Source organism: Aspergillus tanneri (genome assembly GCF_003426965.1).
Source record: "Aspergillus tanneri strain NIH1004 chromosome Unknown AapTan_3_pilon_pilon_pilon, whole genome shotgun sequence".
Taxonomy (NCBI): Eukaryota; Fungi; Ascomycota; class Eurotiomycetes; order Eurotiales; family Aspergillaceae; genus Aspergillus; species Aspergillus tanneri.
In genome coordinates this window covers 1,807,957-1,831,930 of record NW_022984630.1, presented here as the reverse complement: position 1 = coordinate 1,831,930, position 23,974 = coordinate 1,807,957, and the positions used below count along the sequence as shown (strand labels likewise).

Below are 23,974 nucleotides of genomic sequence, written 5' to 3'. Positions count from 1 at the left end.
TAGGTATCCAGCCATCTTGTCCCCAGTTTGGGCTGTGTGCAAAAGAAACCTCGTAGGAAGATCCGTCATACACCATCCCACCAATATACCAGATGGTCACCCGGATTCCTGAGGGGACTTCTCGCCATTGACCAAGGTCAGAAACCGCACAAATCCTTCTGCCGTCCTCCCAGTTTCCAAACCCTCATCACATCGCTCTCTATATTTTCTGACCTTTCCCAATCCCCTGTTAAAGCCTTTCTCGCGGGTCCATGGCCCTCGGTTGCGGGTACCTCCTCTGCCTCGATGGAAAGACCGTGTTCGTCCTCCATGCGACTGCACTTCTACCCATTCTTCTTCCAGTGTGGTTTTGTAGATATCGCGCAACTCGTCACGAAGGGAAGGACACTGTTCAAAAAGAGTCTTCAGCTCAGGCGAAGACGCTAGAGATTTCGGGTCAAGGGCTTCTCGGGCCTCATTGATCCCTTCGCCATTTATCAAACCATTGGCTTCGTCATGGGGCAATTGGCGATTGTCTGCTTCATTGGTAGAGTTCGGTGATGCTGCTTTGGGTGCGCAGTATATCTTGTGGGATTGGGTGCAAGCAAGCGAACAACTAATAAAATCGAGGCATAAGTATCTGCGACGGACCTGACGCAGTTTCCACCTAAGCTTCCTCGAAGACAAGACATACCTCATGAGTGCACATGTTGGACATCGGTATTTAGACGGCTCCGAGGCACAAACCTCACAAGTACCAGGCATTTCAACGCCGGCTGGTTAGGCTATGCGGCAGATGCAAGTCGATCAATCAAAAATCTGGGTTCATGGCTGGGCACCAGCTTCCCAAGGCAAGCGTCAAATTTCCAGGCAACCCCGTAGAGTTTGCGGTGTCGATCCCAGACACCCAAAACCGTTTGAGGGGAACTAGATTGCTGTAACTTTCGATACTGCTCAAAAAATGGTTTCCTAATCGGAACAAGCTCAGCCTACCCGGCTCACGTGAATATGCGCCAATCACACCATGACGAACAAATTACGGGCGCAATTCCCACCGCAACCCCTCGATCTCTATGGAGCAATGTATTGAAAGATTGAGGGATGGTGACTCTCTTGTCCGACTTGGCAGCATTTGATATGGCCTCATTCCTCCAATGAATGTTGGTGGTGTTCCGTTCAAATCTATGAGGCAATACGTCCCGACGTTGAAGTGTGAAGGTCCCATTGGCTTAGTGCCACTTCCATTGAAGGGGACAAAACGGGGAAGCCTCTCATTGTGGTCGTTCATGTATATTACGATGAAACGAAGTCAGAATGCCTTCGCTGCGAATGGCCATGTCTGTACAGGTTAACAGCAGAAAAGTGCCCCCGCAAGTCCACAGACGCAATGGAAGAAATCTCTCAAAGACTTGTCCACCGATCAAAACAGAAAACAGCCACATCTCTCACCTCGGCTTTCTTGCGAAGCAAAACAAGGGCAACCATTATATAAATATACAACTAAGGAATCTACTACAGCAGTGCTAATAGTTGGTAAATTAGTTAAATGATGCGATTTAAAAGCGCAAAATGGTCACATTTTGACAACTTTCTAGAGAGTATGATAACTCGTCACAAGATAACTCGTCACAAGGCACCAGTTAATCTGAATCCATTGACAAGTTGCCAGCAGAATGCTCCGCACTCACAAAATATGTCGACCGTTTCGTTCAAAGAACGGCTGAGGCTATGAGCGAAACCGGCAGGTTGGCGAGCAACCGCTGTCATCATTTCTTCATGTCGGGGAAAGGCGTCATGCACCCAGGCAGTGTCGTCCGCCTAACGGCAATTATAATGAGCTCGGCGGGATAGCTTTCCCGTCATTCTGGGAGTCATATTCGGCATTCTTTGTCGTGGCCAATAGAATGTGAGGTAGTATATGGTCCTGGCCGCATCACATCCCCCAAAACCATTGAGCAAGCATGCTCTCTTTCTGTGGAATGCGAGGCAATGCTTTAGGTGCAGATGGGTGGTACCTACGTGGCAGAACAGTCAGCGCATCTTTTTTCTCATTTCATGAGCTATGTTAGCAATCTTCACGCGAAGTACTCTATGAACACGAATGACTATATTCCGGGGCCTTCTTCCATTTCTTTGGTATATCCAGCGTAAGGTAGGGATATAGAATTAAAAAAAAAAAAAAAAGGGGGAGATTGATTGGCATTGTGTTGCCAATATTAGTATTCTACAACTCTCACATTCCCTACACTGTCATACAATAATATAACAGTGACATTGAAACTGATGGCACTGCTCATCCCCTTAGTTCCTTTGAAAACCCTGCCATCAAACAGCTTTAACATGATTGGCGCACTGACAAGTTGAATTTGTCAGCAAAGCCATTCCTGAATGTCACGTGCCATAATTGCGTCAGAGGGAAGGTCAGAGGAAAGTATTGCTATCCAGCCGGATCTTCAGAGAATACTGGCACGCCACTACAAAGTGTCACTGAGTGTGCATTCATTTATAGCAACAATATGTCTGTTAGCTCATTATCTGGAACCATGCTTAGGCGAACAATCTTCAACACCAGGTTGGCAACGAGACCGTTGAGCGCTGCTGAGTCCAAATCTATTCGAGCAACCATCCTTGGATCGTACAGGAATATCCATCAGTCGGCTCGCCTGCCCGCTATCACCGCCTCGGAGGCTCACCATCGGCCTACATTGCGGCCTCACCAACAGTCTGTGGCCACTCGGGTGAATGGGTCGTTGCCGACCGGCAAGCGAACAATCTTCATTCAAACAGAGAACACCCCGAATCCCGACGTAAGTTTGCTATTATCCATCCCTATTGATACTGTGGCCGACACTCATATTACATTCGAAATATAGGCTCTGAAGTTTATTCCCAACCACCGTGTTCTTCCGGAAGATTTTCCAACCTCCTTCCTCGAGTACCTTTCCCCGCGATCCACTCTCGCTCCTCCCCATCCATCGCCGCTGGCTGCAAATTTATTTAATGTCGATGGCGTCACTTCGGTGTTCTACGGCCCTGATTTCATCACCGTGACCAAGGCAAGCGATGCCAATTGGGCTCATATCAAGCCGGAGATTTTCAGCCTTATTACACAAACCGTGACCACCGGTGAGGCAATTGTCAACACCGTTGCCAAGTCTAGCGAGAATGCGCAGGAGGGTGGTGAGGAAGAGTCGCTGAGCTACAATGAGGAGGACGACGAGGTCGTCGGTATGATCAAGGAGCTCTTAGAGACCAGAATCCGACCCGCCATCCAGGAGGACGGAGGCGACATTGAATTCCGGAGCTTCGAGAATGGCATTGTCATGCTGAAGTTGCGTGGAGCGTGTCGGACTTGTGACTCCAGCACAGTTACGCTGAAGAATGGTATCGAGTCGATGCTCATGCACTACGTAAGTTTGACATCAGTATTCAATGCCCCCAAGTCCTCAATGGCTAACGGTTTAAACTCTCGGAATTAGATCGAAGAGGTGCAGGGAGTCGAGCAGGTTATGGATCCGGAGGAGGAGATCTCAATGCATGAATTTGCCAAGTTTGAGGAGAAACTACGTCAGCAGAAAGGCGCCGGAGCTACTGCTTCAACAGGAGGCAAGGGAACCTTGGACACGGCCGATTAAAGGTGGATACAATTGCCACGTTCGATGTTGATATTCCGCTACTTACCATTGTCTACCACTGGAGTATTTAATGGGTTGATAGAGATCTGGGCAAGTAAGATCTGCCGAGATTTACATTTTTGGAAATTACATGTACCATAATAGAGATTTTCTTTTCGAAGCTTCATGGAAAGAGTATAAGGCATACTTCCGTATCTTGAACTTACATAAACCACTCCATAGACGAAGTCATATGGGACTGAAAATTGCCGACGGCTGAGTTGCGTCTCCTCGGTCAAAATGGCAGGCACCAGACAGGAAGGCCGACAATGGCCGAGATCAACAACACTACTAGCGTCGGGCGGAACGCGGAAGGTGGAGGAGTAGGGGCATCATGTCCTTAGAGGCATCAAGGGTCATAGGCGGGGCGAACGCACGAGAAATAACGCTTTAATGGTAACAATATACAAATATATACCTATTAAGAAAGTTGATGTTTTAGGCACGTGGATTCAAGGTTTTAGCAGACCTTATAGGTCAGTTTGGGAACGGTCAGAACCATACACCAGTTCAGACCTGGAATGGGCTACGTACTCGTAGGGCTCTAGACTCCATGAGAAAGCAATGAAATTGTGGTTCTGTTGCTTTATACTTTGTTCACTGCCACTAGTATCTTAAGATAGATATCATATGATATTGGCTTCCATTACTTCCTGCCCGTCATGGAAGTTCTTCTCGAGAGTTTCACTCACGGTCAATCCTGCTTCATTGCATCGCATACCCGCCAATCAACCGTCTGTTTTCTGTCAGGTAATACAAAGTTCGACTCGAACAAAGCCCGTCAGGTGATTGATGACGAGTCTTGTATAATGCAACATCTGCACGTCATGGGTAATGCCATCCAGCTGCAACTGGAATAACAATCAGCATCAGCATACTTTCCATCCACTGAGCGATCACTCTATCCAATAAGTTCCCATCAGCCATGGCCAAGCCTACCTAGCCGGGGTTCTCCCATCGCTTACGAGAGGCCGGAAGAGGAGGCCAGTGCACTAGTAGATCCCGAACCATGGATGGGACCATCCATCTCTTTCTTCATGTCCGTCTCTCCCTTGTGTGTCTGCTCTCATGCCACTTCTAGAGAGGATAACAGAACCTAATTTATTTTCTGAGAACTTCATACTCTAATTTTTTTTTTTTTTTTTTTTTTTTTTTACCGTACGCAAAGCTTTGAGGATCCAGAAGATCGACCGTCGGTTGGATATTCCCCTCCAGCGGGGTAACGTCATCAGACCCGAAATGGATGGAAGGCGGCTGCTACCAATGCGGGAGGAAGCTCTCTCCGCAATCTTGGTGGACGTAGCCGATCCTGCATGAGTACGGGAATCGCGAGAATTTATTGGACCATTGGCGGTATCTTTGGCCCTACATACTAGATAGGTATGCTCCGTACTAGCCTAAGGGAGCTGATTCTTGCCTCTTTTACTTCATTGTTCTTGGGCCTCCCCGCAATTCAATGCACTAGATTCGCGTATACACGGTGTCTCCGATCTTAAGCTCGAGGCAATTTTACAGTAGGAAGCTGTACCTGGGATGTTTGCTTCATTAAACTAAGGCTGTAAGTAGATACAAAGTGGTGGTAAGGTGGCAAGTACTTTAGGTACCGGACGTTAGACGTAGGGTCCATGGTTGGTCTAGCTTGGTAAATAACGACAGTATGACGTTTATGAAATATAAATGTGGAACAACCACACATAGAAAATATCAAAGTGGCAAGTCGCTTTTTTTAACAGGAGAAGAGAGAGAAATTGAAAGGTTTTTTTTTAAAAAAAAAAAAAAAAAAAAAAAAAAAAAAAAAAAAAAAAAGCAAAAAAAAAAAAAAGAGAAGGGAATTCTTGCATTAGTTATACCGTGTAGGTAGGTCCCTTAATTGTCTTGGTTTTTGACTAGTTTGGTAATGTGTCTTGAGATGGCTCTCCATTTAATTATGTCGCATAACTAGGGGCTATCCATGTCCTGGACACATGCTTAAGCGCGTTGGGTGGGGTCTTAGGCATGTACATGTATAAATTAGGAACGGTTTGTATTACAGTAGCCATCTTTCTAGACAGAGTACTTATAAGAAAATAGATAAAGGGGCTGTTTACAGTCACTGATATATCTAAGATTGTTTGCTCTGTATATGGATGCTGGTAATTCCCAATTACAATAGGCACTTGATTTTCCTTCCGTTATAACCTACCACTGGATGCACGTAGATGCATAGGCAGGTTTTGTGTATATTAAAAGAAGTAACTGGCTTGGTTTTTTGCTCTATTTTCTGTCTACAAACACCATCTGTACTTGTAAGGATGTGTTGGTTCAAATAGTATATGTACTCTGGAGTACAGTCTATAAAATGTTGCACGGGGAATATATACCAGTAAATATATATACTTTCCGGCAATTCAAGCCTCCCTTAGGGATGAGAGAATATGTACCTGATTTAGGAGACTACCAGGTACAGGACAACTAAGGAACTCTTAGTAAAAACCCAGTTTAGCATTGTACGCTGTCGGATTTGCTGGAAGTTGGAAATGCAGAAGACGCGACCGGTTCATTTTCCTCTTTTTTTTTTTTTTTTTTTAATTAAATTTTCCTGTTACGCCAGTTGAAAAAACCCCGGAGGATCTTCGACTTGACCTCTCCACCCGACCCACTCCAAAGCGTTCCATCGACGGCCGACCAGTTCATTGCTCCCTTGGACTGTCCCTGCTTGTCATACAACCTTCCCCCCATTCAGCTATTCAATTCATCCCATCACTTTGCTGCACACTTTTTCCCAGAACACACGGATTGGTTCATACGCTCGAGAACTCCTCTTCCCACTTTCAGGGTGCATCATTAGTACTAGGGATATTTTCTATTGCCAGTCATTAGTTATCATTACTAGTTCTTTCGCCGCCTCTTTCCTCATAACATTATAACCCCCTCTCTAGACCGGTGGCTCTAGACAATATCTAGACTCTGTCGAGTTGCTCCTACCCCGCCCTGGGTAATTTAAATTTCTCCAGGTCAATCATCTCCATAACCCCTACTTTCCATGGTGTGCCGGTGAGTGCGAGCTGCTGCTACCTAACCCAGCCTAAAACCAGTCTAACCACTGCTAACCAGACTGATGAACTAATCTCCCAGTAGGTACCTCGTCAACTTGCCTGCCTCCTTTCTTGCAGCTTGACCACTTGCGCCACTTCTTCTCGGACCTCCGTCCCGTGGGTCGTTGTTTCCTCCGTATCCACTGGTCTTAAGTTAGCTACTGCTACTTCTTAGTCTGCATCCTACTTTACCACTTCGCTCGCTCACTGTACAACCTCTCTTCTTCTTCTCTTTTTAATCTGCCTGTCATTTTCTACCGTGGCTCAAGGCCTTTCTTCTTTATTGTCTCCCCATTTCTTCTTTTACATTTTCCCGTTTCCATTCCTTAGAGCATCCCCTTTCCTTCCTCTCCCATCCACCGCCCGTTTTCTGGGCCGACCGATCGAACTAGCGACGTTGCAACACCCAAGAAATCGCGAAACTGCGCCGCCCTGTTCTTGTTCTCCGCACCGACGCAACAACCACTTTGCGACCACCCTGAACAGAGAAGGGTCTCTCCCTTGTCTTCGCATTATTGTGCTTCCTAAATTCATATCGCACGAGTGCTACGCTTTCCCGGTTCTTGCGCTCCCGCCTCAAGATGCGCTGTTCTTGAGGCGATCTGCTCAGAAATACTGGAGCCGGCTCGCTTCTCAACGTCATAATTCATGGTCACGCTACCAACTCCATTTGGCGCTTTCGTGATATTTCTTATCTGAATAAACCCACGCGAACTGGAATATAATATCTATCGATTTAAAGAAGAAGGAAAAAAATTTAAAAACTGAAAAATAAAAAGATTGCCCCTCAGCAGACGCTAGTCTTGCATTTACCTGCCGTCTTTTCGCAAATCGCCTTCCAGCACGATCCCTCTTCTTGTTTAGACTGGAAGCCTGGTCGCTTCTGTTGGGCGCAAAAAGGAAAAAGAAAAGAAAAAAAAAACCAAAAAAAAAAGCCTTTTACAGCAGGAACCGTCAAGTTGACTGAAAGACTGTCTTTTTGCCGGGTTTGGATAGATCATAAAAGTTTCGTTATTTCTAGACTGGTAAGTTTTGAGGATCATACGATAACAAGACAGCTCGCTGATTGTGAGGGGTGTTGATAGACGCGATCACGAAATTACCTTTGCTCTTTATAACTTTTTGTTATTGTCGCGAATATTTACATTATTTTTTCGGCTCCTGGTTTGATCCGAAATTGTACTTTACAAGGTATGTATACTGGATTCATCTGTTACTTTGTCAATAGATGCCTGCAATATTCCCTACAGCCGTTTTATGCATGAATCTGCCCTGCACATTCTTATCGATGCTGCAATCTGCAAGCTCATGGGTACTGTTTACTGAAAGCTTTGTCGATCCTTGTGTCAATGTTGCAGCCAACTCCTGTTATGGTTTTCTATTATAACAAGTTTAGACCTTGCGAATGCAGGGTTTAAACTGTTTTATAGCATCGGGGATCCACAGCTTTCTGCTTTTGCTTCCTCTAGCCGTTCAGCTTGCTGTGCCTCATATCCTATAGCCTCTTAATTTTATTTTTGAGCGTACTATTTTGACTGCGTTGTTTTTCGCTCTGGAACGCTGATACAAGCTGAACTGACCATTGATTGGAATTCCAAGAGCTATTGTCGCGCCTTGATATTTAGATAACAGAGGCTGTGGTCTGTCTATAGATTGTTTGGCTTTGTTCCTCTATTTGTTCCGTGAGTTTTAATGTTTACAAAGTGATTAGATATCTGATACTCGAAGTTCTACTCGACCTTTCAACACTAACTATTTACATAGTGAATGACGCCGATTGTTTTATATCAACCAACAAGTGATACAATCAGGAACATTCCCTTTCTATTCCAACTCTCGGACATCGGCTCTTTACAGAATACAGGTGAGCTCTTGAGTTCTCCTTCGGATTTCTTTTCGCTTCCCCGTATTTCTATTTCCGACCGTGGAATTTAGGGTAGTCGCATCAATGAGATGCGCCCATTGTTCTTAATACAGCAGCTGATAAACTTGGAATGATTCGCTGACTCGTTTTTCACCAGCCTCCTACCTCCTACCTTATGGTGCTTTCTTTAAACGGCCCTCACAGCTTGCTTTCTATCAACTGATTTCCGGTCAATATTGACAACAACATGGCTGCACAACCTAGTAAATCTGCTCCGGCACCGAAGCCTAGCGCTTCCTCCACACCACCCAGTAACGCATCAGCTCGGTTGGAGAAATCCCATCCTGGTGTTCGCCGCTCGACGCCTGATTCAGAAGCGTTGGCATCCTCGGATGATGATGGCGAGCATGCGCAGCTCCCAGCAGCAACAACGGCTGCCCCTGTCCCTAAACCTGCCCGCCGTACTTCATGGCTTAACGAGGTCCCTGCCAACCTTCCTCGAAAGGCTTCCTTGACTGCCACTAATCCTCTGTCTTCCGGGGGCTCAAACCCCAGCAGTCCTGCGACTGACCAGTCCGGATGGGCTGCAAATACAAACCCAGGAATGAGTAGCTCGATGCATTGGAACCATGTTGGAGGTAGTTCGTTTCCGTGGACCACTGGAATTTGGAACCCAGATTCCAGAAAAGAGCCGCCGTCTCGATTGACAGAGATCGTTCCATCACCCACAATGACCAACCCCTCCACGGCGAGTAACTATCTGAACGAAGAGTTACTTAGCCCCACGGCACATACGACTTCAGGAGACCCAATTCCATTCCATATCCCACTGAATCCAACACCGAAGGCGTATCGCTCACAGTCTTACTCAGTTGGACAGCTGGATCCGGAGTACCTATCTCTGATGGCCAACAAGTCCGCTGCGCCATACTCCGGCGGTCGCTCTCGCAATGGCGGACAGTTTTCTGCGCTGCAGCACCGCTCGTCGCGACCTAGTTTACTGGGAGAACTGGGTCATGACCCTGCCACCCTTGGCCGTGTCCGCGAAGATGAGGATGATGGGGGAAGCCCTAGTGGTTCTGATGGAAGCTACAGCAATTATACGTCAAACCAAGCCCGTACCATAGAGCAGCTTTCTAGAGAGAATGCGTATTTGCGCCAAGCTGCAGGGCAGATGGACAGCGGCTTCAGAGATCGTGCTATGTCATCCGCATCGACAACTAGCGGATATGCTATTGGGGCGGGCGGTCACAATCTTCATCGCATTCAAGGAAGTGTTCCAGAGGAAGCAGATCTTGCAGTGGAGGACCTGGATGAGGTGGGGGATATTCCTGGCTACAGCAACATCCACAGCAATGCTGGCAGAAGAAGATATTCCGAACATTCCGCCAATATTGAGAAACAGTTTCCAACATTCGCCTCCATGGAAAACCGGGCCCTGGACAATATCAGAAAGGCCCATTGGCAAACCTCGCTCGGGTTCGGCAGCATATCTGATATTCCTCAGAGTCGGCGGCACTCTTTCGCGGATATCCCTATTCGACATACTTCTATTTCTGGCGACTCATCCAGAGCCGGGATAGGAGATCAGGAAGATAACTATGCGGGTATTGGTGAAGGCTCTTTGTCAAGTACTCAAGGCCAGAACCGTGAGTATCAGCGTTTTCATATGGTCCCTCGCCCCGAGGAACATGAAATGGAAGCGGAGTATTTACGAGCTCGTCGATTTGCAGAGTCCTATTTTGCTCGCGACCAAGCTCTTCGTGCTGTCGACGGTCCGCCTTCGATTCCCACCTCTCTTCACTCAGCCTATACAATGCCGAATGCCTACGGTCGTCACCAACCGGGCATGATACATCCGCACCAGAATCAGCTCTTGTACATTGTGACTTTTAAGTGTCACCGCGCGGATGTTTTCTACATCCAAGAAGATACTGGCCTGCAGGTGAAAACTGGAGATTTGGTCATCGTTGAAGCTGACCGTGGCACGGATCTTGGAACCATTCAGCATGCTAACATTTCCATGCAAAGGGCTCGGGAACTGAAGCAGCAGTATGCAGAGGAGCACTACAAGTGGCTGATGATGTTTTCCAGGCAAGGGCAGAATGGGGCAACAAATGTTGTGAATACCCCTGGGGCTGTCTCTGGACTGAACAGTCGAAGCACTATTGGGGGCATGGGCCCCCATGGGCCCCATGGGGTGCAGGAGCCTGCCGGCGATATCAAGCCTAAATTAATTAAAAGGCTTGCCCAAAACCATGAAATCCTGACACTACGCGATAAAGAGGGGAATGAGGCGAAGGCCAAACGGGTCTGCCAGCAGAAGGTCGCCGAACACCGGCTCAATATGGAGATACTTGATGCCGAATTCCAAATGTGTGTATCGCCTTAGAATTGATGTGGATCGCATCCATGTGTGCTAACTGATATGCTTCTTTTTGTTAGGGACTGGAAGAAACTCACATTCTATTATTTTGCGGATTCGTACATCAATTTCAACTCTCTCGTCACTGATCTTTTCAAGATCTACAAAACTCGAATTTGGATGTCAGCTATCAATCCAGCGTCGTTTGTCACACCGCCGTCTGCTGGCCTGCAATCCCCCAATCCTCTGGGATATAACCAGGAAACACAGATTGATCGTCCTCATCAACACGAAAGTAGGGCATATGGCCCTACTCGAGACAGTGTAAATCCTGGGAGAGAGACCATTGCCAACCCTTTGGGAGTGCTACGCAATGCTTACCCAGAATCATATCAACCTTTCAACCAAGGCGCCAGGCCGCCGGAATCCGGACTGGGCGGACTTGGTTCTGCTGACCCTTTCTCTCCTTACTCTCCCAACGCGTATAGCGGCGGCATGGAGTCGGGATATGCTGACTACCCCTCAAGCCCTGGCGCAAGTGTTGGGCCCACTCGAGCCCATCCAGGCCCGAGCGAATGGGTAAATCGATTCCAGGGTTTGTCACTCGGCTCTTAATACTACTTATTATGCGATTGGTTCCATTTCGACAGACGTACTGTCGTGTTAATGTATGGGCCACATGAGCCAACTTTAGTTTCCTCTGCTTTGGTCGTCATAATTGTTTATTTCAAAGGTCACCCGCTTGAACTGACGATTCGCTTTATACTTGAACCTCTCCGTTCCTTTACAACTTTCTCTTTCTTTCCCCTTTCGTTGCCACTGAGTGTTCCATTTAAAGAGATTAGAAAACCTGTGCTACGGATCAACTGTGATGTTATGATCTGTCGCTAGTGCTGATACCTAATAGACTTTCAGCTTCACGATTGATGTTTAGTTATTTGATATTGCTCCCATTCCTTGCCTAATGGTTTTTCCCTTCCGAGTCCTTTTTCCTTAATCCGTTGTACTATGTTGCACTCTTGTCACTCGCCTTGTTTTTCATGAATATCTCCTAACGAACATAGGAGGAAAGAATTTGTGCTTTACAGTTAGAGGAGAATAAATTGGAAGATTTCCAACGAGAATGAAGAATCTCGATTCTAGCTACGTAGAGGGAATCAAATGTTTGAGAAAGAACGTACAGTGTCACTAGTTGCATGGCCAAGAGCAGATTCTGCTCATGGTGGGGGGAATTTGCCTTCCGCTCGCTGCCTTACTTAAACTCGATGACTAAGAAATACTATAGTCACCTGACGTATGTATTCTTAGTAAGACATAATGTGGCGCTGATTGGTGGAGATGAGCTCGCCTAATCGACTAGCGTCCCACACACAACTTCGTTGAAGAGATCTCTCTTCTCGAACTTTTCTGTTGCGACAACGACGACAACCGACGACCTGCCACGCCGACAAGGTGCGTTAACCCTCTTCGTTCGGGAAACCAGAGACATACGATACGATTCATTTGTACATCTGGATCGATTGGAGGCTTTGGTGTTGTTTTTTATCGAGACTAATAATTCGATTGCTTTCCAGATGGGTGCCCTCAAGTACGTGGAAGAGATCCAGAAGAAGAAGCAGTCCGACGTGATTCGCTTCCTGCTGCGTGTCCGTTGCTGGGAGGTGAGAATTCCCCCCCAAACTTCGATGCTTTAACATCCCGCCGGGTGCTCGTGTGCTATGCCATAGGATACCTTTTGTTCTGAGGGGTGTTGCTGTGCGGCTCGAAACGATCTTTCTCGCCGGCGGAAGATGGATGTGGCACAAAAAGAGACCTTGTACCCTCAATGGGCTCGTGTGTCTTGCTATACACTCGTTGAACTTTGCTGAGAGTGCATCAATATAGCTTCGTCAACTGAACGTCATCCACCGTGCTTCGCGTCCTTCTCGCCCCGACAAGGCTCGCCGTCTCGGCTACAAGGCCAAGCAGGGCTATGTTGTCTACCGCATCCGCGTGAGACGCGGTGGCCGCAAGAGGCCCGCTCCCAAGGGTGCCACCTACGGTATGCAATTTTCAGCCCTTAGACGAGGAGAGAACGGTGACTAAAGGGTGTGCGAACCACAGGCAAGCCCACCAACCAGGGTATCAACCAGCTTAAGTACCAGCGCGCTCTCCGTGCTACCGCTGAGGAGCGTGTTGGCCGCCGTTGCGCCAACTTGCGTGTCCTGAACTCCTACTGGATCAACCAGGACTCCACCTACAAGTACTTCGAGGTCATCCTCGTTGACCCCCAGCACAAGGCCATCCGTCGTGATGCCCGCATCAACTGGATCTGCAACCCTGTCCACAAGGTTCGTTTTATTTTTTTCTCCCTCAATCGGTTTTGGGACCGCAGTACTGACTGGAATGTTTTCTATTAGCACCGCGAGTCTCGTGGCCTCACCTCCACTGGCAAGAAGTCCCGTGGTATCAACAAGGGTCACCGCTACAACAACACCAAGTCTGGCCGTCGCCACACCTGGAAGCGTCAGAACACCCAGAGCTACTGGAGATACCGTTAAGTGTAGATGTATGGTCTACGGGGATAGCATGGTGGTGGAGGAAAAATCCCATTATGTGGATGTGTTTATTTCGTCCCAAACTCGTTTCTATGGTCAGGTCCATGAGCTGCCAGGGTGCGAGCATAATGCAACAGATCTTTTGGATCGGATGTTAGCAAAAATCCTTTTTTTCTCTCTGGGTTCAACCTTATGATTCCCCTAACGAAGTACAACGTGCGTTTTTGTCTGTTCAGGAACCTACATGTAACATCGTAGAGCCTTGTAGCCCACTTTTTTTTGTTGTGTTTTGTGTCTTGGCTTGTCTTGGCTATGTTACATTCTTGCGATCCAAAGCCGCGAACAGGATAGCTGGTGAGTAGCGTGGTTGACGTGGGATCTCGGTGGGGGCGATTCGACAGAATATGATTAGTTGCGAACTGTCCGATGTGTTGCAGCTTAGCTTTAAATAGAAATCATTCAGATGGTCGGGGTCAAATCATTCTGCGTGATCGGCTTGAAGTCGTATCGTCTCTTGCGCCGTTAACTGTAAAGTCGTCGGTCGTCATCGATTCGAGGCCCGAAGAAGCCTCAGGCACCCATGGTTTGGGATTCCATCGCTCTTGCTATCTTCTTCTTCGTCCGTGTCTTCTTCTTTCTTCTTCTCCACTTCATCTCTACTACTCTCTCGTGTGTCTTGCGGTTGCATCCCCATCCACACATGTTGCATCTTCCCATCTCCTCGAGGCCCTTAGTAATCTCATCCTGACTCATCGGGCCGTTCCTGGGCCTGAAATCGAAGACTACTCCTGAACCACATTTATTTATTTTAGCTACTTCTCTTGATTTCCCCTAATTCTTCTCGGCAGGATCGTTAATTGCTATTGCTGCTGTTGTTGCTGCCTGTGGAGAATTCGTCCCTTACCGGGGAACTTGATTTTCTTTTATCCTCGCTCAATAATTCTTCATTTACACATACTATACAGTATCGTGCCGATACCCGCCCCTGTCAATATTGTGTGGGGTGCATTACCAGCTTGCCCCCGTTGAGAACAAAAATAGAAACGTATGCGCCCATATGCCGTCGCGGCATCCACATAATCTGTATCCTCCCACGTCGAGCTCACCACATGCGACCTTGGTCTCGTCGACCGAGAGGAGTGTGCCGCGTTTGGTACCCCAACATGCCACCAGTCTGCCATCAATGAATGCGAATCCAGCTACGTCACCGCCTCACCGGCATGGGCATTCTCGCTCTATCAGCCATCCTTTTCCTTCTCCTTTCGCTGACTCGAGTAAGAGGACAAACCGATCTATGTGGAAGCAGGACTTCCTGGATTCGGACGATGACGATGATGATGACGATGAAGTGACTTACTTACCTGATCCTCTGTCCAGTAGTCCTCGCAAAGGCCCGCCCCCTCCCCACCTAGGCCCAGGAGAGGATCTGACGACGGGGAAGTGTATGACTTGCAACTGTACGATGCGATGGCCGCGGAATCTCAAGGTTTTTCGATGTACGGAGTGTCTTACTGTCAATGATCTAGAACTCTATAGAGAACCCAACGACTCCAGTGGCCGTAGCCCTCCAAGACTGGATGGGAGGCCACCTGTGCCGGCCATTCCGCGGAAAGGTGACTGCAACCCTGATACTGTGCTATACTTGATCTTGTTCTAACATTATTTCCGTCAGCTGTTGCATTGTCGCTTGAACGAACCAAGTCCCTGATTGACGGATGTGTCTCGATGTATCTCCGGAAACTGTTGGAGGGACCAGAGCCGCGAACTATCCCAACCGAGAGCCGGACGGACAAACACTTCGGTGATGGACAGGATACGAGCCGATCACGATCACCGGGGCAATCGCTGGGGTGCTTGTCCGAACCTCGAGAGGGTGTGGATCCTTGCAACCGAAGCCGATCTGCGTCTAGTAGAGCCAGGGGCATGGACGGAACAAATGGGAAACCAAACAACTCGAAGCCCAATGTAGCACCAGCTCCGTTGCATGCTGAAGAAAGAGATTTCCAGTCGAGAAGCCAGGTCACGCGACCCTTACCCAAAAGCGACCGCCCAGTGCTGGAAGCTGGGCGGCCTTGTCCACTTGACTCGAAGGAGCAGATGAAGCGTCCATACATATTTCGGGCGGTTGAGGAGTATATAATATCGTCATTTAAAGCATGCGAATGTCTAAATACTTCTTTCGCTACGACGCAACCGCCGTTGCAAACAACCAGTGATAATAGCCCGTCGAAGCAGAAAACGGACACCACTGCTACCCCGGGACTCGCGCATCCCGTTTTCGAGCCAGATGCGAAAACTCTTTTGCTGGGAGATCTAGCGGAGAATTCTTCGTGGTGGATGCTTGACGATGACCAGGCCGGTAGTAGTGTTAGTCATGCTCATCCCAAAGAAAAAGCCAAAGAAAAGCCCAAAAAGCCCCCGAACTCCTCTCGGACTGTGAGCTCCAGAAGTCCTCGCATCAACTGGACTGAACTCACACAATGGTATCAGTCGATCGTGACGGCCGGATCGTCATGGGTTGAACAGTGGTCGAGGATGCAGCCTTTCGACATACAGGAGGAAGAGGATCAGACACGAAACGAGAGGTGGAATACCATCGATTTGAGCATTGTAGAGAGAGAGATAGTCGAATCACGGTTGCATCTACACAGAACTCTCCTGAAGGCAACGGAGAACCTCCTCAAACGGCCACGACGGCCCTTAAAGAAGCCGGAGGACATCCGATTCCTCCTGGTCCTATTGGCAAATCCATTGTTATACCCCTCTAGCCCATCGTCGACCATTTACACTGTAGCGGTACCGGCCCCTCGCGGCGACCAAAGGCCTTCTCATCCGATGGACGTCAGCCACCAACTGGTGCCGCCTGGCAAGAAGTCCGCGTCCAGGCATCGAAACGGGGGACCGGCCAACCACTCTGGTATCGTGAAACGGATATTGGGGCTATTGGCCAACTTGTCCAATGATTGTCATCACTATCTCGTTTCATGGTTTTCGCGATTCTCGCCAGGGCAGATTGAAAAGATAGTCGACCTCGTCGGCAGCTTCGTGACCTATCGTCTAACCCGTCAACAGGGACGGAAGCGCAGCAAGTCCGCCAACAGTGAAGATAATAGTTTGGTCCCAAGTTTTTCCAGTGCGGCGGGCAACACAGCAGCGGAGCTATATGCTGCTATTAATGGGAGGACACCCAGCAAGCAGAACAGCGACAAACGGGAGAAGCCGGTCGTCTACAGCGACGACTGGCAACTTCGGGCCGCAGCGCGTGTGATGTCTCTCCTCTTCACAGCCAACAATTCCAACGTTTCTCGAAGATCGGACGGGTCCGATCCGGCGTCTGTAGCCCAAAGGGAAGGGCATCGACGAGGGCAGATGATCCCGACCAGTACGTTCTACAACACTCTACTCGATTATTCCGACCTCGTAGCCGATTTTGAGGCCTGGGAGTCGCGGACGACGAAATTCTCTTTCTGCCAATATCCATTTTTCCTCAGCATCTGGGCTAAGATTCATATTCTTGAGCATGACGCTCGCCGACAGATGGAGGTCAAAGCCCGGGAGGCCTTTTTCAACAGCATCTTGAATCGCCAGGCGATCAGCCAGTATCTTGTGCTAAAAGTTCGGCGCGACTGCTTGGTAGAAGATAGTCTCCGCGGGGTCAGTGAGGTCGTTGGTTCGAGCCAGGAAGAGATCAAGAAAGGTCTACGGATTGAGTTTGTTGGCGAGGAGGGTGTCGACGCTGGTGGCCTTCGCAAAGAATGGTTCCTGCTCCTTGTCCGAGAGGTCTTCGACCCTCATCACGGTAAGCGATTAGTTCCAGTGTGCAAGGAAAGAGAGGGGCGAAGAAAACATCTGCTAACAAGGCGTGGCGAAGGGCTCTTCATCTACGATGATGATTCTCAATACTGTTACTTCAATCCATACTGTTTTGAATCCTCGGAGCAATTCTTTTTGGTCGGGGTCCTCCTAGGACTGGCCATCTACAACTCGACTATTTTGGACATTGCTCTCCCGCCCTTTGCGTTTAAAAAGCTCCTAGCCGCAGCGCCGCTGGCGGCAGGACCACCACCATCAGCCAGCCGGTCGCTCTACAAATGTAGTCTGGAAGATCTCGCGGAATATCGGCCCGCGTTGGCTAAGGGCCTACGGGCCTTGTTAGAGTTCGAAGGGGACGTGGAAAATACCTTCTGCTACGATTTTGTGGCCCAGGTAGATCGCTACGGGGAGGTGGTGTCGGTGCCCTTGTGCGCTGGAGGCGAGAAACGGCCGGTGACGAATGCGAACCGGCGGGAGTTTGTGGACCTGTACGTTCACTATATGCTGGACACGGCCGTCACGCGGCAGTTCGAACCCTTCAAACGTGGGTTCTTCACCGTGTGTGGCGGCAATGCTCTGTCACTCTTTCGACCCGAGGAGATTGAGCTGCTGGTCCGTGGCTCAGATGAGGCATTGGATGTGGCTTCACTGCGGGCCGTGGCCACGTATGACAACTGGGGACACCCCCGGCCGGAGACGCTGCCCGCGGTGCGGTGGTTTTGGGACTTCTTCGAGCACACACAGCCGTCGGCGCAGCGGAAAATCCTGTCGTTTATTACGGGGAGTGACCGGATCCCAGCCATGGGGGCCACCAGCCTCTCGATCCGGCTGATGTGCCTCGGAGATGACTCGTCGAGGTATCCAACCGCGCGCACTTGTTTCAACCTGCTGGGGCTCTATCGGTATCGTTCACGCGAGCGATTGGAGCAGATGTTGAGGGAGGCGGTGTTGAATAGCGAAGGTTTTGGATTGAAATGAGACCCGGACTGTAGTGGGGGTGGGGGAGGGGAATGGGATGACCTGTATGTATTCTATAGCATGACACCTTTCTTTTTTCTTTTTTGCTTCTTTATCCTCGGAATCGATACGTAGACACGAGTGTAGGCAGCCGACAAGTGGGGCGGTCGTACGATAGCTGCGAGGCGAGTTCTCCAGATGTCAAAGTACCCCACGGCGCTAACTCCGCATCGAGACTGGATGAGTCTATTCCAAGGAGCCCAATCTGGCTTGATTGGAGCGCTCAGTATGGCTTTCCCTGTAAGCCTCTTTCCCCTCTCCGACTGGCCCACCACCGTCCTGGAGTGAAACAGTCGGTCTGATCCCCTCCGTCAACTTCCTCCCTAGCTTATATCCCGGTGTTAGGTCCATCTAGGTCTCTTTACTATCCTTCCATCATCTGCTCTTATACAGATCGCATTTCCATCATCATCTCTTAAGCTCATCACTCAACCGATCCAGTCGTAGTATCATATCGTACTGCATTGACCTGCAATTCATCGTCCACCATGGGTTCGAATTTGCCTCAGTCCATGAAAGCGCTTCGGTAGGTTATCCTAATAGGACGAAAGAGAGTCCCACTCCCAATGAACGAACGCCTTTGCTGATATCCTCCTGGATATGAGCAACCCCTGAAGCACGGCATCGTGGATGTTCCTCTGCCCATCCTCCGTGATAACGATGTCCTGGTGTGTTAATTTCTCAACGGATCTCCTCCACAAACCTTCCGGGATCTGATCAGTCATCTTGTATACATAGATCAAGGTCAAAGCCTGCGGTGTCTGCGGTACGGATTTACATATCCATGAGGGTGAATTCATCGCCAAGGTATGTTATGTTGTCATTCCTGATTCCTGGTGATGCGCAAAGCTGATGGTTGAACTGTCGATCTAGTTTCCTTTGGTTCCTGGTATGCGGATTCTTTTTCTTTCCAATGTGTGAAAGGGTGTGTGATGCTAATGTCTGAGTACGGATAGGCCACGAGACGGTGGGTGTGGTTGCGGCCGTCGGTCCTAAGGTCAAGGGTTTCGAGATCGGGGAGCGCGTCGTCGCTGATAACTCTGAACTGTGCGGCGAGTGTTTCTACTGTCGTCGGGGCCAGGAGCTGTTCTGTGAACATTTCGAGGCTCACGGTGTCACTATGAACGGCGGATTTGCCGAGTATTGCGCCTATCCCGGTATGGAATTCCCAGTGTTGGGTGGTTTTTGTATGGTTAGCTTGTGGCCCAGAGTAGACTGACATGAACCAGCGGGCCGGGTGTTCAAGATTAAGAACATGTCGGATGTTGATGCCACGCTCCTGGAACCGGCTTCCTGCGCCGCCCACGGTCTGGACAAGATCGCACCTAAGATGGGCTCTTCTGTGTTGTTGTTTGGTGCGGGTCCCACCGGCTTGGTAAGTCAAGATCGGAGCATTGACCGCTAGATTAATGATTGACTGATTAACGTTCATTTCTAGATTCTGGCACAGCTTCTCCGTCTGAATGGCGGATGTCGTGTAGTGGTGTGCGCACCTGAGGGTCTGAAGATGGACCTAGCCAAGTCGCTAGATGCGGGTGATGAATATATTGCTCTGTCCCGCCAGGATCCGTCCGCGCAGTTCCAGAAGCTGAAGGCGGACAACCCGTATGGCTTCGACATTGTCGTGGAGGCTACAGGCAATGTAAAGATCCTCGAAGATTCTATCAACTACGTCCGTCGCGGCGGGAAGCTCGTCGTGTACGGCGTGTATGCCAACAAGGACCGGGTGTCCTGGCCTCCGAGCAAGATCTGTAAGTATAGTAGAAGTTAGTGGTAGTGTTCTTGATAGAGGTACTGACGTGATGTAGTCGGCGACGAGATCACCATTCTGGGCAGTTTCTCCGAGACGTACAAGTTCCCTGCGGCCATTGATTACCTGGATACAGGCAAGGTCAGGGTCAAGGGCATTGTGAACAAAGTGTACAACATCCATCAGTGGGAGGAATGTCTACAGGCGATGAAGAACAAGACTGCCATTAAGGCGGCGATTACATTTGATTGAGATATCAAATTAGATATATACATATATATATAGTTGTATATCGATGTGATAGTGAATGAGGAATAATTCAGTTGAGAAGAGAAGAGAGTGTAGAGTGTAGTGTGTTGTCAACGAGGACCTTGAAGAGGACCTTGAGGAAAAGTGGATGATGCCATCGGATAAATCACCTGCTCCGACAATCGACAAGCTCCTTCTTCACATCCCAACTTCTCAACCAACCCTTACTATTTACTTCTTTATCTTTAAAGAAAAAAAGAGAGAAAAGAAAAAGATGGTCAAACCCCTCACCTTCAAAGGCGACAAGTCTAAAAAGCGTAAACATCGCGACCCCACCAACCCCGACCTCCCCTCGAAACGTCTGCAACAAAAACAAGGACATGAACACGATGACCCCCATAACGACAACGACGACTACGCCCCCGAGGACACGACCTGGGTGAACGCCGACACACCGAGTGATCTAGCCGGACCGGTGATCCTGGTCCTGGCATCTGAGCCCCCCAGTTGCGTTGCCAGCGACGCCAATGGGAAAGTGTTTGCGAGCGAACTGGAGAATGTGATCGAGAGCGATGCGCGTACGGCAGAACCGCACGATGTGCGACAGGTTTGGGTAGTGACGAGAGTGGCTGGTACTGAGGCAGTGGGGTTTAAAGGGGCACATGGGAAGTCAGTCTCCTCTCTAGTCTCTCAATGCTTTCTTTCTTTTTTCCTTTCTTTTTGCGGGAAGAGGGGGAGGGGGAGTGGGTTCAAATGATCTCGATCTGTATCTGTATTGTCATTTCCCTGACCTTGCTTCTTGATAGGTATCTTGGCTGTGACAGTTACGGAATCTTCAGTGCAACCGCGGCCGCCATCTCACATCGCGAATCCTTCGTCATCATCCCCGGCGAAGTACCCGGCTCATTTGCGCTGCAGACTACGGGCGGCGATAAAGATAATTTCCTGTGTGTGAAGGAGACCACGTCTGGGAAGACGGCCAGTGGGAAAGCGTGGGAGGTCCGCGGTGACGCGGAGAGTATATCGTTTGAGACGACAGTGCGGATCCGGATGCAGGCGAGGTTTAAGCCGAAGATCAAGGCGAATAAGGAGACCAAGGCGAAGGAGAGGATTAGTCGCAAGGAGTTGGAGGAGATGGTGGGGAGGAGATTGGAGGATGAGGAGGTCAAGAGATTGAAGAAGGCGAGGAGAGAGGGCAACTTCCATGAAGAGATTTTAGATGTGAGGGTGAAAGGGAAGCATGATAAATTTGCTTAGTTTCTTGGTGTTTAAATTGTTCATGGGAGGTGGTCTTTTTTTTTTTTTTTTTTTTATAATGTATTATATTATGTATATCTAGGGACTTGGCAATATATTCGTTCAACATACAAGGGGTATCATACAGGATCAAGATCATAGAAGCCGGCGCATTACTCATTGCGCCCTTCGTAGCATGTAATCCAGGTGGACCATTCGGTTCGTCACCGGGACAAGATGGCTTCCTGGAGGGATTACGCTTTTTTTGCACAACGGGCACAGACTGCTAATTTGTGTCAGAGATGTGTCGATGCACGCGACGTGGAAGAGATGGCCACATGGGAGCTCGCGCACAACCGCAACTCCTGGCACAAAGTCGTCGAGGCAGATTGCACAGGTGGTTTGGGAGTGGCTGAGTCGTTTCGTTCTGGATAGCGTGGCGGCCGACTGTGGTTGCTGTGGACTGTCTGTTGATATATCCCTCTGGAGCTGCGACTCTTCCTCTGTTCCATGGGTCTCTTCCTTTTCCTGAGGTCCTTTCTCTCCCTCTTGTTCTCCAGGTAGTTCCTCATTCCTTGTTTCCGTCTCGTCCCCCAGTGATTCGGCATGGTCTTGTACCTTGTCAATTGTATGCATGGAGCTATCATTGCTCGCCTGAGAATTGGAATCGCTGTCACTGAGAGCATTGAGATCCGGGTACGTGTACACCGGTAGCGTATCGAGAACTTCCTGGGGCACTTTCACTTGATGTAGGCCCAGGTGCTCGACATCTGCTTCTCCTGCTTCAATCCGGCGCTGCAAAGACTCCCGTCGTCTCTTCTGCACGATCTGATAGCAAAGAAGCAGTATCACACTAAGAACTAGTACCGTTCCTACGATGGCAAGTATAAATCCCCAAAGACTGGGCATCTTCTTTTCATCCTTTTCTGAATAGAGCATCAGCCTTGTTTCATTGGTAGGATAGTTAGAGGGGGCATCAATATCTTACCGAGTTCAATCAGCGCAAATAACCGCGTCTCGCCTAGCTGGTCCTGCGAAGACTCTATGGATGTATTCTCCGAACGACTCGAGTTTCCCGAATACCACGACAGCTGACGCATGATAGTCGCCCCCGCCACGCCAGGAATTGCATAGACAGGGTAGTGATTTTGCCCCTTCCATTTATCCCCATTCCCCAATGACCACGTTGGGTCCTCCGCTGGCGGCGGTTTGGTATCGTTGCTAGAAGGCACGAAAAAGACCAGTCCACTGACCCCGGCGCGCTGAGACGCAAGGAGGAAGGACTGTGTACAGCTAGCGTCTACCCACGGCGCCAGTCCAACGGTACGATAACCAAATATATCCACATCCTCAAAGCGGGTGACATTCGCTGGAATATATGGGGCGGTAGTATTAATGCAGGGATCGTGAGAGTCGAGCCCGGGAACAAAGAATAAGCCTCTGACGGGGCCATTGTCGGGTCTATTTTGGGTGGAGAGTGTCTGAACAGTGCCGTCAAGAACAAGACGGAATGACGCACTGTCCTATTATAATAATGTCCTGTCAGCTAGCTGCTTTTCCCTTGCTTTTCCAAGTGATCTGTATCTTTTCCTCCAGTGCACGACGACGGCTAAACCTACATTGACTGAAGGTGTGTTGTTTGTCGCTATTCCAGGACCCGCAAAGAGCGAGGCTGCCGTTGTGAGCGATGCCGCAGCTGCAGTGGAAGACATCAGTCGTTAATCCATGTACCTGGGCGTAATCAAGTAATAGAAAATGTGCAGCGAGATTCATCGATCGCGCTGTCAATACAGCCAGCTTGGAGGATCATACCCATAATCAACAGGACATCAGAACGAGGACTTCCGTTCCATGGGACTGCAAAATCCAACTCCGGCGTGTCTCGAATAAAGCTGAATTAGATTGCATCCAGCATACTGCATGCAATGAAGCGGCCAAACGTTGGATGCAGGAAGGCGGCTAGATCGGGGAGGGATGTGAGGGTTGAAGACAATAGTTCCAGCAAGAATGCTGAGTTTGGACAATCTCTGCATTCATTCACTGCCGGGACCAAGTTTCAAGGCATGGCTCGCTGCACGGTGTTTCATCTCCCTTATTCCTTGCATGGTTCTTAGCCGCGCGCTGCTTTTTTATTTTTTTATTTTATTTATTTTCCAGCTCTTTGACTACGGATGAATCACCGTTTGCGGCGGGATGGGGTAACGTTTGCAGGTAGACCCTACATTGAGTGTAGCAAAAAAGGTCTCATGGCAAAAAAAAAAAAAAAAAGAAAAAGAAAAAGGGGAGAGGAAAAACGACAGAAACCAAAAGCAAGAATGTAGGGTCAGGCAGGACACAATCTCGATCGATCGCAAATGTGCGATGTAGCAAGGATTGTCCCATTATGGCAACCAAATGTTCCTCGATTGCAACAATC

General features: G+C 49.0%; 8 protein-coding genes across 8 annotated transcripts; 6 read left to right on the top strand and 2 right to left on the bottom strand.

Moving 5' to 3' along the window:
- Positions 1 to 96: 96 nt before the first annotated feature.
- On the bottom strand, positions 97 to 678 carry ATNIH1004_004401 (uncharacterized protein; the record flags this gene model as incomplete). Its single annotated transcript, XM_033569071.1, has 2 exons — positions 97 to 595; positions 674 to 678. 2 exons carry the CDS (start codon positions 676 to 678, stop codon positions 97 to 99), a joined length of 504 nt encoding a protein of 167 aa, XP_033427877.1.
- A 1,817-nt stretch (positions 679 to 2,495) lies between these two features.
- ATNIH1004_004400 (NifU family protein) lies at positions 2,496 to 3,614 on the top strand (the record flags this gene model as incomplete). Its single annotated transcript, XM_033569070.1, has 3 exons — positions 2,496 to 2,786; positions 2,853 to 3,389; positions 3,459 to 3,614. 3 exons carry the CDS (start codon positions 2,496 to 2,498, stop codon positions 3,612 to 3,614), a joined length of 984 nt encoding a protein of 327 aa, XP_033427876.1.
- Positions 3,615 to 8,838: 5,224 nt separating this feature from the next.
- Positions 8,839 to 11,571, top strand: ATNIH1004_004399 (uncharacterized protein; the record flags this gene model as incomplete). The annotated part of the gene is made up of 2 exons (XM_033569069.1): positions 8,839 to 10,967; positions 11,037 to 11,571. 2 exons carry the CDS (start codon positions 8,839 to 8,841, stop codon positions 11,569 to 11,571), a joined length of 2,664 nt encoding a protein of 887 aa, XP_033427875.1.
- Positions 11,572 to 12,530: 959 nt separating this feature from the next.
- Positions 12,531 to 13,496, top strand: RPL15 (60S ribosomal protein eL15; the record flags this gene model as incomplete). The annotated part of the gene is made up of 4 exons (XM_033569068.1): positions 12,531 to 12,617; positions 12,841 to 12,997; positions 13,060 to 13,286; positions 13,356 to 13,496. The coding sequence occupies 4 exons, from the start codon at positions 12,531 to 12,533 to the stop codon at positions 13,494 to 13,496; spliced, it is 612 nt and encodes a 203-aa protein (XP_033427874.1).
- A 1,054-nt stretch (positions 13,497 to 14,550) lies between these two features.
- On the top strand, positions 14,551 to 18,284 carry HUL4 (HECT-type E3 ubiquitin-protein ligase; the record flags this gene model as incomplete). The annotated part of the gene is made up of 3 exons (XM_033569067.1): positions 14,551 to 15,106; positions 15,166 to 17,292; positions 17,365 to 18,284. 3 exons carry the CDS (start codon positions 14,551 to 14,553, stop codon positions 18,282 to 18,284), a joined length of 3,603 nt encoding a protein of 1,200 aa, XP_033427873.1.
- Positions 18,285 to 18,461: 177 nt separating this feature from the next.
- ATNIH1004_004396 (zinc-dependent alcohol dehydrogenase family protein) lies at positions 18,462 to 20,325 on the top strand (the record flags this gene model as incomplete). Its single annotated transcript, XM_033569066.1, has 8 exons — positions 18,462 to 18,563; positions 18,929 to 18,991; positions 19,062 to 19,130; positions 19,197 to 19,212; positions 19,280 to 19,480; positions 19,553 to 19,698; positions 19,762 to 20,074; positions 20,132 to 20,325. 8 exons carry the CDS (start codon positions 18,462 to 18,464, stop codon positions 20,323 to 20,325), a joined length of 1,104 nt encoding a protein of 367 aa, XP_033427872.1.
- Positions 20,326 to 20,596: 271 nt separating this feature from the next.
- Positions 20,597 to 21,579, top strand: ATNIH1004_004395 (uncharacterized protein; the record flags this gene model as incomplete). The annotated part of the gene is made up of 2 exons (XM_033569065.1): positions 20,597 to 20,991; positions 21,129 to 21,579. 2 exons carry the CDS (start codon positions 20,597 to 20,599, stop codon positions 21,577 to 21,579), a joined length of 846 nt encoding a protein of 281 aa, XP_033427871.1.
- A 156-nt stretch (positions 21,580 to 21,735) lies between these two features.
- On the bottom strand, positions 21,736 to 23,270 carry ATNIH1004_004394 (RING-H2 finger protein; the record flags this gene model as incomplete). The annotated part of the gene is made up of 3 exons (XM_033569064.1): positions 21,736 to 22,484; positions 22,547 to 23,081; positions 23,178 to 23,270. The coding sequence occupies 3 exons, from the start codon at positions 23,268 to 23,270 to the stop codon at positions 21,736 to 21,738; spliced, it is 1,377 nt and encodes a 458-aa protein (XP_033427870.1).
- Between the last annotated feature and the right edge of the window lie 704 nt (positions 23,271 to 23,974).